Consider the following 19885-nt stretch of genomic DNA (forward strand, 5'->3'; position numbering starts at 1 on the left):
GGAGAGGAACCAAAAAGCTAAACATTCATTGCACCAGTAACTTTAGGAATACAGTACAGCCAGTGAAATAGATGAGTCCTTAATTGGACGGACTCTAACATTGTTAACAGCATGTGCAGCTTGGGGTTATGTCAACAGGAGCTGAGTTTATCCACATATTCCAGGTAAACATTAACCAGGTGGAGCTTTTCTAGCCTGTTACTGCCCCTATATAAAATAACAATCCCTCTTTCATAATACTGTTCTCACTCTCTCTGACAATATAGATAAGTGACAGACACGAGTCCTGCTCTATTAAATTCAGAGGCTTGCAGGTGTAGGCTAATGGTACGCCCCAAATGGCACCTTAAACGTGGTGCACTACGTAGGGCGTGGGGTGCTATTTGGTGACGTTTCTCAGTGGGTCATGGTTATTGAGTAAACAACTTAAGTTGTGCAATTATTTACCTAAACCATGAAGCTGTTTCCGCTTGCAGATAAATCACAGCTCCGCTTTCCCTTTCTCAGATTCCTCTCACCTTGGAATTTTCTCCCTCTGCAGGTAGACTAATATTGACTTTCGAGTGGCCTATCAACATCTGTGGAAATTAATCGGCATCACTGCATCTAGTCTGCCTGTTTGTATCGTATTTTTTCTCGAAAGGGATTCTATAGTAGGGCCCATCTCTCATTTACTCAGGCACGTTCAATTCGTAGCAGATTCATCTTTAGCGAGTCGCGACAGAGAGATCGAGGTGAGGTATTGCGGTAACTGCGTCTGCCTCCACTCTGCGGGCAGGGTAGAGTTGGATAAAGTGAAGGGAGGAGCCGTGCACCTGTTAGACCAGTTAGGGACACATGACTGCAGAAGAATTTGCTTGAGTTGGTGTCCTTTTGTCGAGATACAAGACGGAAAGGATGTCGGAGCCAGCGACGAATCCTGCGGTGACAGCATGCCCAGCGCCGACGATATCTTTGCCATTGGGACTACAAATATTGAGGACGTACTCCGGTGCTCTGATCTGCTTGGAAATTGTGAGTGTCCCATCTCTATTTCTGACTACGAGTTTTGTAAGCAAATACATCACCGGTGGTCAGATAGATTCTGGGTACACCCTTGTTTGAAGTAGGCCTAATTGGGGAAACTGCAGCCTAATCGATAGTCTCTATTAATTCTGCTTAGTTTATTTTGTTCATTTGAGCTTTAGGATGAGCTTTTTCATCGTTTTATCATCGCACAGATAGTTATGTATAACACTATCAGACGAGCCAGGCAGGTACCGTCGTAGTAATGGGAGTTCAGTCATTACTGTACTTGGGCTGTGTTTTACTAACGGCATATAGGCAACTCCCTATTGTACAATCTGATAGTGTAGTGGTGATAGGCAACTGAGCATACTGTACATTGTGTCATTGTGAAGTGAACGACAAAATAGATACAACTGTTCTCCAGCTAAATAGTATAGCAGTGTGCTACTAGGCCTATAAATAATCTGTGTTCAATTTATAACATCCTGCTCCTTTTAGGCCTATAAATAATCTGTGTTCAATTTATAACATCCTGCTCCTTTTAGGCCTATAAATAATCTGTGTTCAGTTTAATAACATCCTGCTCCTTTTAGGCCTATAAATAATCTGTGTTCAATTTATAACATCCTGCTCCTTTTAGGCCTATAAATAATCTGTGTTCAGTTTAATAACATCCTGCTCCTTTTAGGCCTATAAATAATCTGTGTTCAGTTTATAACATTCTGCTCCTTTTAGGCCTATAAATAATCTGTGTTCAGTTCAATAACATCCTGCTTCTTTTCACAAATGGAAATCGTACCCTGTGTCAGGCCTAGGATGCATTTTAAATAAACAGACATTCATGTCATGATCAGCTCTCACAGTCTGGTCAAACAGTCCTGATATTCTTAAAGCATTTATTATGTCACAAATATCAATCAGTCTCACGTACGATGACTTGTCAAACAAATCTTCTGTATTCTGTCCTTCCAGATATTTGGAGGGTTAGTATGGATCCTGGTGGCGTCCTCCAACGTGCCCGTGCCCCTGCTACAGGGCTGGGTGATGTTTGTCTCTGTCAGCACGTTCTTCTGCTCCAGCGTGTACCTCCTCCTCTTCCTCCTGGGCCTGGCTGACAGGATCAACACTGACTGGAACCTGATGGTGAGTCTAGTGACGAGGCTTACCCGAGGAACAGGTCACAGAAAACAACTCATTCTTGGTAAATAGGTTGGGAGCAGTGAAAAACCAGCAGCGGTACAGATCTTCTTTACCGTCAGATATACACAGGTATACTGACGTCACATGACATCTTTATCAGAGGTAGAGTCTTCCTGGTCTGGTTGGTTTATCACTTCAGGGCTGTCCAACTCCAGTGTTCCTGGTCTGTTTGGTTTATCACTTCAGGGCTGTCCAACTCCAGTCTTCCTGGTCTGTTTGGTTTATCACTTCAGGACTGTCCAACTCCAGTCTTCCTGGTCTGTTTGGTTTATCACTTCAGGGCTGTCCAACTCAAGTCTTCCTGGTCTGTTTGGTTTATCACTTCAGGGCTGTCCAACTCCAGTCTTCCTGGTCTGTTTGGTTTATCACTTCAGGACTGTCCAACTCCAGTGTTCCTGATCTGGTTGGTTTATCACTTCAGGACTGTCCAACTCCAGTGTTCCTGATCTGGTTGGTTTATCACTTCAGGACTGTCCAACTCCAGTGTTCCTGATCTGGTTGGTTTATCACTTCAGGACTGTCCAACTCCAGTCTTCCTGGTCTGTTTGGTTTATCACTTCAGGACTGTCCAACTCCAGTCTTCCTGGTCTGTTTGGTTTAACACTTCAGGGCTGTCCAACTCCAGTCTTCCTGGTCTGTTTGGTTTATCACTTCAGGGCTGTCCAACTCCAGTCTTCCTGGTCTGGTTGGTTTATCACTTCAGGACTGTCCAACTCCAGTGTTCCTGATCTGGTTGGTTTATCACTTCAGGGCTGTCCAACTCCAGTGTTCCTGGTCTGTTTGGTTTATCACTTCAGGGCTGTCCAACTCCAGTCTTCTTGGTCTGGTTGGTTTATCACTTCAGGGCTGTCCAACTCCAGTCTTCCTGGTCTGGTTGGTTTATCACTTCAGGACTGTCCAACTCCAGTGTTCCTGATCTGGTTGGTTTATCACTTCAGGACTGTCCAACTCCAGTCTTCCTGGTCTGTTTGGTTTATCACTTCAGGACTGTCCAACTCCAGTCTTCCTGGTCTGTTTGGTTTAACACTTCAGGGCTGTCCAACTCCAGTCTTCCTGGTCTGTTTGGTTTATCACTTCAGGGCTGTCCAACTCCAGTCTTCCTGGTCTGGTTGGTTTATCACTTCAGGACTGTCCAACTCCAGTGTTCCTGATCTGGTTGGTTTATCACTTCAGGGCTGTCCAACTCCAGTGTTCCTGGTCTGTTTGGTTTATCACTTCAGGGCTGTCCAACTCCAGTCTTCTTGGTCTGGTTGGTTTATCACTTCAGGGCTGTCCAACTCCAGTCTTCCTGGTCTGGTTGGTTTATCACTTCAGGACTGTCCAACTCCAGTCTTCCTGGTCTGGTTGGTTTATCACTTCAGGGCTGTCCAACTCCAGTCTTCCTGGTCTGTTTGGTTGATCACTTCAGGGCTGTCCAACTCCAGTCTTCCTGGTCTGTTTGGTTTATCACTTCAGGGCTGTCCAACTCCAGTCTTCCTGGTCTGTTTGGTTTATCACTTCAGGGCTGTCCAACTCCAGTCTTCCTGGTCTGGTTGGTTTATCACTTCAGGGCTGTCCAACTCCAGTCTTCTTGGTCTGGTTGGTTTATCACTTCAGGGCTGTCCAACTCCAGTGTTCCTGGTCTGTTTGGTTTATCACTTCAGGACTGTCCAACTCCAGTCTTCCTGGTCTGTTTGGTTTATCACTTCAGGGCTGTCCAACTGGTTGGTGCAGGGTTTAGTTCCACCTCGGCACTAAACACAATTCAAATGATAAACAAATAGTAGTCTTCAGTCTGGACGTTTGCTATTTGAATCCGATGAAGTGGAGATCACCCTGCAAACCAAACACAATAGCTTTAGAATAATCAGGAAGCATGTTCTTCAGGAGCCTCATTCAAACGCTGCCGACCCCATAGCAGTTCCCTGAACTCCTGTTGAAATGCTGTGACTCCATAGCAGTTCCCCTGAACTCCTGTTGAAATGCTGTGACTCCATAGCAGTTCCCTGAACTCCTGTTGAAATGCTGTGACTCCATAGCAGTTCCCTGAACTCCTGTTGAAATGCTGTGACTCCATAGCAGTTCCCTGAACTCCTGTTGAAATGCTGTGACTCCATAGCAGTTCCCTGAACTCCTGTTGAAATGCTGTGACTCCATAGCAGTTCCCTGAACTCCTGTTGAAATGCTGTGACTCCATAGCAGTTCCCTGAACTCCTGTTGAAATGCTGTGACTCCATAGCAGTTCCCTGAACTCCTGTTGAAATGCTGTGACTCCATAGCAGGTCCCCTGAACTCCTGTTGAAATGCTGTGACTCCATAGCAGTTCCCCTGAACTCCTGTTGAAATGCTGTGACTCCATAGCAGGTCCCCTGAACTCCTGTTGAAATGCTGTGACTCCATAGCAGTTCCCTGAACTCCTGAAAGGATGTTCCATTCAATGTCACGTCACTACAGATGTAGAACAATCCTGCTCTTTGATAGTCCTAATTACAGTACAGAGGATGTCTTCCACAGACAGGTGTGTGTGTGTGTGTGTGTGTGTGTGTGTGTGTGTGTGTGTGTGTGTGTGTGTGTGTGTGTGTGTGTGTGTGTGTGTGTGTGTGTGTGTGTGTGTGTGTGTGTGTGTGTGTGTGTGTGTGTGTGTGAGAAACACTCTGCACCACACCTACTGAGTATGATCTCATCACAACTTTAGTCATGAGGGTGCCTCTACACATGCAGGTATCAAAACTGACCAGAAACACTGAAACATTACAGAGAGCTGCTCTACTAGTCTGTCAAGAAACGTAAAGCCATGTAACAGGGCAGAGCCTAGTCCACATTATAACGGCAAGAACGCACTGCATGTGCTGGGTGAGCCATAATGTCATTTCATTTACTGAAAAACAACGGTCCTAGGCAGGCAGACGGGCAGACCCAGTCAGTGTTGTGCCAATCAGTCCTCACACTGGCCCTGAATACAGCTCTGCTGCTGCTACTGGCCCTGATCCCAGCTCTGCTGCTACTGGCCCTGATCCCAGCTCTGCTGCTGCTGGCCCTGATCCCAGCTCTGCTGCTGCTGGCCCTGATCCCAGCTCTGCTGCTGCTGGCCCTGATCCCAGCTCTGCTGCTGCTGGCCCTGATCCCAGCTCTGCTGCTACTGGCCCTGATCCCAGCTCTGCTGCTGCTGGCCCTGATCCCAGCTCTGCTGCTGCTGGCCCTGATCCCAGCTCTGCTGCTACTGGCCCTGATCCCAGCTCTGCTTTTGCTACTGGCCCTGATCCCAGCTCTGCTGCTACTGGCCCTGATCCCAGCTCTGCTGCTGCTGGCCTTGATCCCAGCTCTGCTGCTGCTGGCCTTGATCCCAGCTCTGCTGCTGCTGGCCCTGATCCCAGCTCTGCTCCTACTGGCCCTGATCCCAGCTCTGCTTTTGCTGCTGGCCCTGATCCTAGCTCTGCTGCTACTGGCCCTGATACCAGCTCTGCTATTGCTGCTGGCCCTGATACCAGCTCTGCTATTGCTGCTGGCCCTGATCCCAGCTCTGCTGCTACTGGCCCTGATCCCAGCTCTGCTGCTACTGGCTCTGATCCCAGCTCTGCTGCTACTGGCTCTGATCCCAGCTCTGCTGCTGCTGGCTCTGATCCCAGCTCTGCTGCTGCTGGCCCTGATCCCAGCTCTACTGCTATTGCTGCTGGCCCTGATCCCAGCTCTACTGCTACTAGCCCTGATCCCAGCTCTGCTGCTACTAGCCCTGATCCCAGCTCTGCTATTGCTGCTGGCCCTGATCCCAGCTCTGCTATTGCTGCTAGCCCTGATCCCAGCTCTGCTGCTGCTGGCCCTGATCCTAGCTCTGCTGCTACTAGCCCTGATCCCAGCTCTGCTATTGCTGCTGGCCCTGATCCCAGCTCTGCTATTGCTACTGGCCCTGATCCCAGCTCTGCTGCTACTAGCCCTGATCCCAGCTCTGCTATTGCTGCTGGCCCTGATACCAGCTCTGCTGCTGCTGGCCCTGATACCAGCTCTGCTGCTGCTGGCCCTGATCCCAGCTCTGCTGCTGCTACTAGCCCTGATACCAGCTCTGCTATTGCTGCTGGCCCTGATACCAGCTCTGCTGCTGCTGGCCCTGATCCCAGCTCTGCTGCTGCTACTAGCCCTGATACCAGCTCTGCTGCTGCTGGCCCTGATCCCAGCTCTGCTATTGCTACTGGCCCTGATACCAGCTCTGCTGCTGCTACTGGCCCTGATCCCAGCTCTGCTATTGCTGCTGGCCCTGATCCCAGCTCTGCTATTGCTGCTGGCCCTGATCCCAGCTCTGCTGCTACTAGCCCTGATCCCAGCTCTGCTGCTACTAGCCCTGATCCCAGCTCTGCTGCTACTAGCCCTGATCCCAGCTCTGCTATTGCTGCTGGCCCTGATCCCAGCTCTGCTATTGCTACTGGCCCTGATCCCAGCTCTGCTGCTACTAGCCCTGATCCCAGCTCTGCTATTGCTGCTGGCCCTGATCCCAGCTCTGCTATTGCTGCTGGCCCTGATCCCAGCTCTGCTATTGCTGCTGGCCCTGATCCTAGCTCTGCTGCTACTAGCCCTGATCCCAGCTCTGCTATTGCTGCTGGCCCTGATCCCAGCTCTGCTGCTGCTACTAGCCCTGATCCCAGCTCTGCTGCTGCTGCTGGCCCTGATCCCAGCTCTGTTGCTACTGGCCCTGATCCTAGCTCTGCTATTGCTGCTGGCCCTGATCCCAGCTCTGCTATTGCTGCTGGCCCTGATCCCAGCTCTGCTGCTACTGGCCCTGATCCTAGCTCTGCTATTGCTGCTGGCCCTGATCCCAGCTCTGCTGCTGCTGGCCCTGATCCCAGCTCTGCTGCTACTGGCCCTGATCCCAGCTCTGCTATTGCTGGCCCTGATCCCAGCTCTGCTGCTGCTGCTGGCCCTGATCCCAGCTCTGCTATTGCTGCTGGCCCTGATCCCAGCTCTGCTATTGCTGTTGGCCCTGATCCCAGCTCTGCTGCTGCTGGCCCTGATCCCAGCTCTGCTGCTACTGGCCCTGATCCCAGCTCTGCTATTGCTACTGGCCCTGATCCCAGCTCTGCTGCTGCTGCTGGCCCTGATCCCAGCTCTGCTGCTGCTGCTGGCCCTGATCCCAGCTCTGCTGCTGCTGCTGGCCCTGATCCCAGCTCTGCTGCTGCTGCTGGCCCTGATCCCAGCTCTGCTGCTGCTACTAGCCCTGATACCAGCTCTGCTGCTACTGGCCCTGATCCCAGCTCTGCTATTGCTGGCCCTGATCCCAGCTCTGCTATTGCTACTGGCCCTGATCCCAGCTCTGCTATTGCTACTGGCCCTGATCCTAGCTCTGCTGCTACTGGCCCTGATCCTAGCTCTGCTATTGCTGCTGGCCCTGATCCCAGCTCTGCTATTGCTGCTGGCCCTGATCCCAGCTCTGCTATTGCTGCTGGCCCTGATCCCAGCTCTGCTGCTACTAGCCCTGATACCAGCTCTGCTATTGCTACTGGCCCTGATCCCAGCTCTGCTGCTGCTGCTGGCCCTGATCCTAGCTCTGCTATTGCTGCTGGCCCTGATCCCAGCTCTGCTGCTACTGGCCCTGATCCCAGCTCTGCTATTGCTGCTGGCCCTGATCCCAGCTCTGCTGCTACTGGCCCTGATCCCAGCTCTGCTGCTGCTGCTGGCCCTGATCCCAGCTCTGCTGCTGCTGCTGGCCCTGATCCCAGCTCTGCTATTGCTGCTGGCCCTGATCCCAGCTCTGCTGCTGCTGGCCCTGATCCCAGCTCTGCTGCTGCTGCTGGCCCTGATCCCAGCTCTGCTGCTGCTGCTGGCCCTGATCCCAGCTCTGCTGCTGCTGCTGGCGCTGATCCCAGCTCTGCTGCTGCTGCTGGCCCTGATCCCAGCTCTGCTATTGCTGCTGGCCCTGATCCCAGCTCTGCTATTGCTGCTGGCCCTGATCCCAGCTCTGCTGCTACTGGCCCTGATCCCAGCTCTGCTGCTGCTGCTGGCCCTGATCCCAGCTCTGCTGCTGCTGCTGGCCCTGATCCCAGCTCTGCTGCTGCTGCTGGCCCTGATCCCAGCTCTGCTATTGCTGCTGGCCCTGATCCCAGCTCTGCTGCTGCTGGCCCTGATCCCAGCTCTGCTGCTACTAGCCCTGATCCCAGCTCTGCTATTGCTACTGGCCCTGATACCAGCTCTGCTGCTACTGGCCCTGATACCAGCTCTGCTGCTGCTGGCCCTGATCCCAGCTCTGCTATTACTACTGGCCCTGATCCCAGCTCTGCTGCTGCTGGCCCTGATCCCAGCTCTGCTATTACTACTGGCCCTGATCCCAGCTCTGCTGCTACTGGCCCTGATCCCAGCTCTGCTGCTGCTACTAGCCCTGATCCTAGCTCTGCTGCTGCTGCTGGCCCTGATCCCAGCTCTGCTATTGCTGCTGGCCCTGATCCCAGCTCTGCTATTGCTGCTGGCCCTGATCCCAGCTCTGCTATTGCTACTGGCCCTGATCCTAGCTCTGCTATTGCTGCTGGCCCTGATCCTAGCTCTGCTATTGCTGCTGGCCCTGATCCTAGCTCTGCTATTGCTGCTGGCCCTGATCCTAGCTCTGCTATTGCTGCTAGCCCTGATCCTAGCTCTGCTGCTGCTGCTGGCCCTGATCCTAGCTCTGCTGCTGCTGCTGGCCCTGATCCCAGCTCTGCTGCTACTGGCCCTGATCCTAGCTCTGCTATTGCTGCTGGCCCTGATCCCAGCTCTGCTGCTACTGGCCCTGATCCTAGCTCTGCTGCTACTAGCCCTGATCCCAGCTCTGCTATTGCTACTGGCCCTGATCCTAGCTCTGCTGCTACTAGCCCTGATCCCAGCTCTGCTATTGCTACTGGCCCTGATCCCAGCTCTGCTATTGCTGCTGGCCCTGATCCTAGCTCTGCTGCTGCTACTAGCCCTGATCCCAGCTCTGCTGCTGCTACTGGCCCTGATCCCAGCTCTGCTGCTACTGGCCCTGATCCCAGCTCTGCTATTGCTACTGGCCCTGATCCCAGCTCTGCTGCTGCTGGCCCTGATCCTAGCTCTGCTGCTGCTGGCCCTGATCCCAGCTCTGCTGCTGCTACTAGCCCTGATCCCAGCTCTGCTATTGCTACTGGCCCTGATCCCAGCTCTGCTATTGCTGCTGGCCCTGATCCTAGCTCTGCTGCTGCTACTAGCCCTGATCCCAGCTCTGCTATTGCTACTGGCCCTGATCCTAGCTCTGCTATTGCTGCTGGCCCTGATCCTAGCTCTGCTGCTACTGGCCCTGATCCCAGCTCTGCTGCTGCTACTAGCCCTGATCCTAGCTCTGCTGCTACTGGCCCTGATCCCAGCTCTGCTATTGCTACTGGCCCTGATCCCAGCTCTGCTGCTACTGGCCCTGATCCCAGCTCTGCTATTGCTACTGGCCCTGATCCCAGCTCTGCTATTGCTACTGGCCCTGATCCCAGCTCTGCTATTGCTACTGGCCCTGATCCCAGCTCTGCTCCTACTGGCCCTGATCCCAGCTCTGCTCCTACTGGCCCTGATCCCAGCTCTGCTCCTACTGGCCCTGATCCCAGCTCTGCTGCTACTGGCCCTGATCCCAGCTCTGCTATTGCTACTGGCCCTGATCCCAGCTCTGCTCCTACTGGCCCTGATCCCAGCTCTGCTATTGCTGCTGGCCCTGATCCCAGCTCTGCTATTGCTACTGGCCCTGATCCTAGCTCTGCTGCTGCTGGCCCTGATCCCAGCTCTGCTGCTGCTACTAGCCCTGATCCTAGCTCTGCTGCTACTGGCCCTGATCCCAGCTCTGCTATTGCTACTGGCCCTGATCCCAGCTCTGCTCCTACTGGCCCTGATCCCAGCTCTGCTATTGCTGCTGGCCCTGATCCCAGCTCTGCTATTGCTACTGGCCCTGATCCTAGCTCTGCTGCTGCTGGCCCTGATCCCAGCTCTGCTGCTGCTACTAGCCCTGATCCTAGCTCTGCTATTGCTACTGGCCCTGATCCCAGCTCTGCTATTGCTACTGGCCCTGATCCCAGCTCTGCTGCTGCTGGCCCTGATCCCAGCTCTGCTGCTGCTGCTGGCCCTGATCCCAGCTCTGCTGCTACTGGCCCTGATACCAGCTCTGCTGCTGCTGGCCCTGATCCCAGCTCTGCTGCTGCTACTAGCCCTGATCCCAGCTCTGCTGCTGCTACTAGCCCTGATCCCAGCTCTGCTATTGCTACTAGCCCTGATCCCAGCTCTGCTGCTGCTGCTGGCCCTGATCCTAGCTCTGCTATTGCTACTAGCCCTGATCCCAGCTCTGCTGCTACTAGCCCTGATCCCAGCTCTGCTATTGCTGCTGGCCCTGATCCCAGCTCTGCTATTGCTGCTGGCCCTGATCCTAGCTCTGCTGCTGCTACTAGCCCTGATCCCAGCTCTGCTGCTGCTACTGGCCCTGATCCCAGCTCTGCTATTGCTACTGGCCCTGATCCCAGCTCTGCTGCTGCTGGCCCTGATCCCAGCTCTGCTGCTGCTGGCCCTGATCCCAGCTCTGCTGCTACTGGCCCTGATCCCAGCTCTACTGCTGCTACTGGCCCTGATCCCAGCTCTGCTGCTGCTGGCCCTGATCCCAGCTCTGCTGCTGCTACTGGCCCTGATCCCAGCTCTGCTGCTGCTGCTGGCCCTGATCCCAGCTCTACTATTGCTGCTGGCCCTGATCCATTTACATTTACATTTTACATTTAAGTCATTTAGCAGACGCTCTTATCCAGAGCGACTTACAAATTGGAAAGTTCATACATATTCATCCTGGTCCCCCCGTGGGAATTGAACCCTGGTCCCCCCGTGGGAAATTAACCCACAACCCTGGCGTTGCAAGCGCCATGCTCTACCAACTGAGCCACACGGGCCCAGCTCTGCTATTGCTACTGGCCCTGATCCCAGCTCTGCTGCTGCTGGCCCTGATCCCAGCTCTGCTGCTACTGGCCCTGATCCCAGCTCTGCTGCTGCTACTGGCCCTGATCCCAGCTCTGCTGCTACTGCTGGCCCTGATCCCAGCTCTGCTGCTACTGCTGGCCCTGATCCCAGCTCTGCTGCTACTGCTGGCCCTGATCCCAGCTCTGCTATTGCTACTGGCCCTGATCCCAGCTCTGCTGCTACTGGCCCTGATCCCAGCTCTGCTGCTACTGGCCCTGATCCCAGCTCTGCTGCTACTGGCCCTGATCCCAGCTCTGCTATTGCTGCTGGCCCTGATCCCAGCTCTGCTGCTGCTGCTGGCCCTGATCCTAGCTCTGCTGCTACTGGCCCTGATCCCAGCTCTGCTACTGCTGGCCCTGATCCCAGCTCTGCTGCTACTAGCCCTGATCCCAGCTCTGCTATTGCTACTGGCCCTGATCCCAGCTCTGCTATTGCTACTGGCCCTGATCCTAGCTCTGCTGCTACTGGCCCTGATCCTAGCTCTGCTGCTACTGGCCCTGATCCTAGCTCTGCTGCTACTGGCCCTGATCCTAGCTCTGCTGCTACTGGCCCTGATCCCAGCTCTGCTGCTGCTGGCCCTGATCCCAGCTCTGCTGCTGCTGGCCCTGATCCTAGCTCTGCTGCTACTGGCCCTGATCCTAGCTCTGCTGCTACTGTGCCTAATGTATCCTCAATGCTTTTTCCACATGTATTAACACTTTCATATTTTAATTATATTTCTGCCATTTAGCAGACGCTTTTATCCAAAATGACTTTGCCACACTTACACATGAACTAATAATAAACATGAAGTACTAATGACTGACTTACACTAGAGGTTGACTTGAAGGGTACTGCCTACACTACTAGCTACAGTACAGTATTGACACAGGTTGCGTCCCAAATGACCCTGGTCAACAGTAGTGCACTATATAGGGAATAGAGTACCATTTGGGACCTATCCACAGACAGGCCTCAGACCCACCAGGCTCCAGTTCTTCTCCTAAACGTAGTCGTGTGTGTGTTGTCATCTCATAGACAATGAGAAAACAAAGCTTGTGACACAGCTACTGAGAGAATAGTGAGCTCACACCAGACAATAGCCAGTCTGTGGGCCCTGAGGCCCCATGGTCAACAGAAGGGAGTCTGTGGCTACCTACGAAATTGCACCCTTATTCATAAGGCTCAGGTCAAACGTAGGTCAAAGATAGTGCACTATATTGTAGTAGGGTGCCATTTGGGAGGCAGCTGGTCTCTAACTGTAATCCCCTATCTCTCTGGGAGGCGGCCGGTCTCTTACTGTAACCCCTATCTCTCTGGGAGGCAGCCGGTCTCTTACTGTAACCCCCATCTCTGGGAGGCGGCCGTTCTCTTACTGTAACTATCTCTCTGGGAGGCGGCCGGTCTCTTACTGTAACCTCCTATCTCTCTGGGAGGCGGCCGGTCTCTTACTGTAACCTCCTATCTCTCTGGGAGGCGGCCGGTCTCTTACTGTAACCTCCTATCTCTCTGGGAGGCGGCCGGTCTCTTACTGTAACCTCCTATCTCTCTGGGAGGCGGCCGGTCTCTTACTGTAACCTCCTATCTCTCTGGGAGGCGGCCGGTCTCTTACTGTAACCTCCTATCTCTCTGGGAGGCGGCCGGTCTCTTACTGTAACCTCCTATCTCTCTGGGAGGCGGCCGGTCTCTTACTGTAACCTCTATCTCTCTGGGAGGCGGCCGGTCTCTTACTGTAACCTCTATCTCTCTGGGAGGCGGCCGGTCTCTTACTGTAACCTCCTATCTCTCTGGGAGGCGGCCGGTCTCTGACTGTAACCTCCTATCTCTCTGGGAGGCGGCCGGTCTCTTACTGTAACCCCTATCTCTCTGGGAGGCGGCCGGTCTCTTACTGTAACCCCTATCTCTCTGGGAGGCGGCCGGTCTCTTACTGTAATCCCCATCTCTCTGGGAGGCGGCCGGTCTCTTACTGTAACCCCCTATCTCTCTGGGAGGCGGCCGGTCTCTTACTGTAACCCCCTATCTCTCTGGGAGGCGGCCGGTCTCTTACTGTAACCTCCTATCTCTCTGGGAGGCGGCCGGTCTCTTACTGTAACCTCCTACCTCTCTGGGAGGCGGCCGGTCTCTTACTGTAACCTCCTACCACACGTGATTTTCTCAATACATTCAATGAGACCTGTCTACTCTCAATCCATATTATAACCGTGTCTTTCCATCTTCATTGCAGGATGTGCTGTACCACTTCACAGCACTGCTGTTCTACTTCAGTGCGTTGGTGCTGGAGGCTGCCGTTACGTCTGCCAGAGGGGTCATCAGTAGTACCAACAGCTCCATACCAGGATGTGTAACAGCCCCTAGTGGGAATATACTCACCTTCCTGGACAACAGACAATACAGTATTAACGTGGCAGCTACGGTCAGTGTACACTAACACACAATGTCAAGGCTATCTGTAATGCAAATGGTGGTTCACTGATCAGACCAGGCTTTTAATTCAAATTCTTCTTACTGTACGTGCCTGTTTGAGTTTGCCTGGGTTGATAAACCAATAGAAAGTTCCCAGAACTGCAAACCCTGCCCATCTGGTTGTCACTATTTACCAAAGTCAAAATTGTTGTAATATTTTTTATTTTAATTTAAGGTTAATCAGATTTTAAGAAGATAAATTGTAGAAATAGGTGTGGGTTATCCATAATTATGACTTTGTGGTAACTAATGACAACCTACTCATCTGGCACTCCAGGCAGACTCAAGCAAACGATCAGTTATTGGAATCGATTGTTGTAGTATTATAAACCCAGAGGTCTGTTACTACTATAACATGTTATTATTGTTCCAGTATTATAAACCCAGAGGTCTGTTACTACTATAACATGGTATTATTGTTCCAGTATTATAAACCCAGAGGTCTGTTACTACTATAACATGTTATTATTGTTGTAGTATTATAAACCCAGAGGTCTGTTACTACTATAACATGTTATTATTGTTGTAGTATTATAAACCCAGAGGTCTGTTACTACTATAACATGTTATTATTGTTTCAGTATTATAAACCCAGAGGTCTGTTACTACTATAACATGTTATTATTGTTCCAGTATTATAAACCCAGAGGTCTGTTACTACTATAACATGTTATTATTGTTCTAGTATTATAAACCCAGAGGTCTGTTACTACTATAACATGTTATTATTGTTGTAGTATTATAAACCCAGAGGTCTGTTACTACTATAACATGTTATTATTGTTCAGTATTATAAACCCAGAGGTCTGTTACTACTATAACATGTTATTATTGTTGTAGTATTATAAACCCAGAGGTCTGTTACTACTATAACATGTTATTATTGTTGTAGTATTATAAACCCAGAGGTCTGTTACTACTATAACATGTTATTATTGTTGTAGTATTATAAACCCAGAGGTCTGTTACTACTATAACATGTTATTATTGTTCTAGTATTATAAACCCAGAGGTCTGTTACTACTATAACATGTTATTATTGTTGTAGTATTATAAACCCAGAGGTCTGTTACTACTATAACATGTTATTATTGTTCTAGTATTATAAACCCAGAGGTCTGTTACTACTATAACATGTTATTATTGTTGTAGTATTATAAACCCAGAGGTCTGTTACTACTATAACATGTTATTATTGTTCTAGTATTATAAACCCAGAGGTCTGTTACTACTATAACATGTTATTATTGTTCGTAGTATTATAAACCCAGAGGTCTGTTACTACTATAACATGGTATTATTGTTGTAGTATTATAAACCCAGAGGTCTGTTACTACTATAACATGTTATTATTGTTGTAGTATTATAAACCCAGAGGTCTGTTACTACTATAACATGTATTATTGTTGTAGTATTATAAACCCAGAGGTCTGTTACTACTATAACATGTTATTATTGTTGTAGTATTATAAACCCAGAGGTCTGTTACTACTATAACATGTTATTATTGTTGTAGTATTATAAACCCAGAGGTCTGTTACTACTATAACATGTTATTATTGTTGTAGTATTATAAACCCAGAGGTCTGTTACTACTATAACATGTTATTATTGTTGTAGTATTATAAACCCAGAGGTCTGTTACTACTATAACATGTTATTATTGTTGTAGTATTATAAACCCAGAGGTCTGTTACTACTATAACATGTTATTATTGTTGCTAGTATTATAAACCCAGAGGTCTGTTACTACTATAACATGTTATTATTGTTGTAGTATTATAAACCCAGAGGTCTGTTACTACTATAACATGTTATTATTGTTCTAGTATTATAAACCCAGAGGTCTGTTACTACTATAACATGTTATTATTGTTCTAGTATTATAAACCCAGAGGTCTGTTACTACTATAACATGGTATTATTGTTCTAGTATTATAAACCCAGAGGTCTGTTACTACTATAACATGGTATTATTGTTCAGTATTATAAACCCAGAGGTCTGTTACTACTATAACATGTTATTATTGTTGTAGTATTATAAACCCAGAGGTCTGTTACTACTATAACATGTTATTATTGTTCGTAGTATTATAAACCCAGAGGTCTGTTACTACTATAACATGTTATTATTGTTCTAGTATTATAAACCCAGAGGTCTGTTACCTACTATAACATGTTATTATTGTTGTAGTATTATAAACCCAGAGGTCTGTTACTACTATAACATGTTATTATTGTTCCAGTATTATAAACCCAGAGGTCTGTTACTACTATAACATGTTATTATTGTTGTAGTATTATAAACCCAGAGGTCTGTTACTACTATAACATGTATTATTGTTCCAGTATTATAAACCCAGAGGTCTGTTACTACTATAACATGTTATTATTGTTGTAGTATTATAAACCCAGAGGTCTGTTACTACTATAACATGTGTATTATTGTTCCAGTATTATAAACCCAGAGGTCTGTTACTACTATAACATGTTATTATTGTTGCTAGTATTATAAACCCAGAGGTCTGTTACTACTATAACATGTTATTATTGTTCTAGTATTATAAACCCAGAGGTCTGTTACTACTATAACATGTTATTATTGTTGTAGTATTATAAACCAGAGGTCTTTACTACTATAACATGTTATTATTGTTGTAGTATTATAAACCCAGAGGTCTGTTACTACTATAACATGTTATTATTGTTGTAGTATTATAAACCCAGAGGTCTGTTACTACTATAACATGTTATTATTGTTGTAGTATTATAAACCCAGAGGTCTGTTACTACTATAACATGTTATTATTGTTGTAGTATTATAAACCCAGAGGTCTGTTACTACTATAACATGTTATTATTGTTGTAGTATTATAAACCCAGAGGTCTGTTACTACTATAACATGTTATTATTGTTGTAGTATTATAAACCCAGAGGTCTGTTACTACTATAACATGTTATTATTGTTCGTAGTATTATAAACCCAGAGGTCTGTTACTACTATAACATGTTATTATTGTTCTAGTATTATAAACCCAGAGGTCTGTTACTACTATAACATGTTATTATAACATGTTATTATTGTTCTAGTATTATAAACCCAGAGGTCTGTTACTACTATAACATGTTATTATTGTTGTAGTATTATAAACCCAGAGGTCTGTTACTACTATAACATGTTATTATTGTTGTAGTATTATAAACCCAGAGGTCTGTTACTACTATAACATGTTATTATTGTTGTAGTATTATAAACCCAGAGGTCTGTTACTACTATAACATGTTATTATTGTTGTAGTATTATAAACCCAGAGGTCTGTTACTACTATAACATGTTATTATTGTTCCAGTATTATAAACCCAGAGGTCTGTTACTACTATAACATGTTATTATTGTTGTAGTATTATAAACCCAGAGGTCTGTTACTACTATAACATGTTATTATTGTTGTAGTATTATAAACCCAGAGGTCTGTTACTACTATAACATGTTATTATTGTTCTAGTATTATAAACCCAGAGGTCTGTTACTACTATAACATGTTATTATTGTTCCAGTATTATAAACCCAGTGTTACTACTATAACATGTTATTATTGTTGTAGTATTATAAACCCAGAGGTCTGTTACTACTATAACATGTTATTATTGTTGTAGTATTATAAACCCAGTGTTACTACTATAACATGTTATTATTGTTGTAGTATTATAAACCCAGAGGTCTGTTACTACTATAACATGTTATTATTGTTGTAGTATTATAAACCCAGAGGTCTGTTACTACTATAACATGTTATTATTGTTGTAGTATTATAAACCCAGAGGTCTGTTACTACTATAACATGTTATTATTGTTCCAGTATTATAAACCCAGAGGTCTGTTACTACTATAACATGTTATTATTGTTGTAGTATTATAAACCCAGTGTTACTACTATAACATGTTATTATTGTTGTAGTATTATAAACCCAGAGGTCTGTTACTACTATAACATGTTATTATTGTTCTAGTATTATAAACCCAGAGGTCTGTTACTACTATAACATGTTATTATTGTTCCAGTATTATAAACCCAGAGGTCTGTTACCACTATAACATGTTATTATTGTTGTAGTATTATAAACCCAGAGGTCTGTTACTACTATAACATGTTATTATTGTTCCAGTATTATAAACCCAGAGGTCTGTTACTACTATAACATGTTATTATTGTTGTAGTATTATAAACCCAGAGGTCTGTTACTACTATAACATGTTATTATTGTTCCAGTATTATAAACCCAGAGGTCTGTTACTACTATAACATGTTATTATTGTTCTAGTATTATAAACCCAGAGGTCTGTTACTACTATAACATGTTATTATTGTTGTAGTATTATAAGCCCAGAGGTCTGTTACTACTATAACATGTTATTATTGTTCCAGTATTATAAACCCAGAGGTCTGTTACTACTATAACATGTTATTATTGTTGTAGTATTATAAACCCAGAGGTCTGTTACTACTATAACATGTTATTATTGTTCCAGTATTATAAACCCAGAGGTCTGTTACTACTATAACATGTTATTATTGTTCTAGTATTATAAACCCAGAGGTCTGTTACTACTATAACATGTTATTATTGTTGTAGTATTATAAACCCAGTGTTACTACTATAACATGTTATTATTGTTGTAGTATTATAAACCCAGTGTTACTACTATAACATGTTATTATTGTTGTAGTATTATAAACCCAGAGGTCTGTTACTACTATAACATGTTATTATTGTTGTAGTATTATAAACCCAGAGGTCTGTTACCACTATAACATGTTATTATTGTTGTAGTATTATAAACCCAGAGGTCTGTTACTACTATAACATGTTATTATTGTTGTAGTATTATAAACCCAGAGGTCTGTTACTACTATAACATGTTATTATTGTTCCAGTATTATAAACCCAGAGGTCTGTTACTACTATAACATGTTATTATTGTTCCAGTATTATAAACCCAGAGGTCTGTTACTACTATAACATGTTATTATTGTTCCAGTATTATAAACCCAGAGGTCTGTTACTACTATAACATGTTATTATTGTTCCAGTATTATAAACCCAGAGGTCTGTTACCACTATAACATGTTATTATTGTTGTAGTATTATAAACCCAGAGGTCTGTTACCACTATAACATGTTATTATTGTTCCAGTATTATAAACCCAGAGGTCTGTTACTACTATAACATGGTATTATTGTTCCAGTATTATAAACCCAGAGGTCTGTTACTACTATAACATGTTATTATTGTTGTAGTATTATAAACCCAGAGGTCTGTTACTACTATAACATGTTATTATTGTTGTAGTATTATAAACCCAGAGGTCTGTTACTACTATAACATGTTATTATTGTTGTAGTATTATAAACCCAGAGGTCTGTTACTACTATAACATGTTATTATTGTTGTAGTATTATAAACCCAGAGGTCTGTTACTACTATAACATGTTATTATTGTTCCAGTATTATAAACCCAGAGGTCTGTTACCACTATAACATGGTATTATTGTTGTAGTATTATAAACCCAGAGGTCTGTTACTACTATAACATGTTATTATTGTTCCAGTATTATAAACCCAGAGGTCTGTTACTACTATAACATGTTATTATTGTTGTAGTATTATAAACCCAGAGGTCTGTTACTACTATAACATGTTATTATTGTTCGTAGTATTATAAACCCAGAGGTCTGTTACTACTATAACATGTTATTATTGTTCCTAGTATTATAAACCCAGAGGTATGTTACTACTATAACATGTTATTATTGTTCTAGTATTATAAACCCAGAGGTCCTGTTACTACTATAACATGTTATTATTGTTGTAGTATTATAAACCCAGAGGTCTGTACTACTATAACATGTATATTGTTGTCAGTATATAAACCCAGAGTCTGTTACTACTATAACATGTTATTATTGTTGTAGTATTATAAACCCAGAGGTCTGTTACTACTATAAACATGTTATTATTGTTGTCCAGTATTATAAACCCAGAGGTCTGTTACTACTATAACATGTTATTATTGTTGTAGTATTATAAACCCAGAGGTCTGTTACTACTATAACATGTTATTATTGTTCCAGTATTATAACCCAGAGGTCTGTTACCACTATAAACATGTTATTATTGTTCCAGTATTATAAACCAGAGGTCTGTTACCACTATAACATGTTATTATTGTTCCAGTATTATAAACCCAGAGGTCTGTACCACTATAACATGTTATTATTGTTCCAGTATTATAAACCCAGAGGTCTGTT

The 19885-nt window shown here is 46.0% G+C and overlaps 1 protein-coding gene across 1 annotated transcript; it reads left to right on the forward strand.

Annotated features, from left to right (window-relative positions):
* The first annotated feature begins 277 nt into the window (after positions 1–277).
* On the forward strand, positions 278–13891 carry mal2 (mal, T cell differentiation protein 2). Its single transcript, XM_038985043.1, has 3 exons — positions 278–1014; positions 1981–2151; positions 13334–13891. Exons 1-3 carry the CDS (start codon positions 898–900, stop codon positions 13535–13537), a joined length of 492 nt encoding a protein of 163 aa, XP_038840971.1. The 5' UTR covers positions 278–897; the 3' UTR covers positions 13538–13891.
* Positions 13892–19885: the final 5994 nt, after the last annotated feature.

The sequence above is a fragment of the Salvelinus namaycush genome, unplaced genomic scaffold (genome assembly GCF_016432855.1).
Source record: "Salvelinus namaycush isolate Seneca unplaced genomic scaffold, SaNama_1.0 Scaffold2858, whole genome shotgun sequence".
NCBI classification, from domain to species: domain Eukaryota; kingdom Metazoa; phylum Chordata; class Actinopteri; order Salmoniformes; family Salmonidae; genus Salvelinus; species Salvelinus namaycush.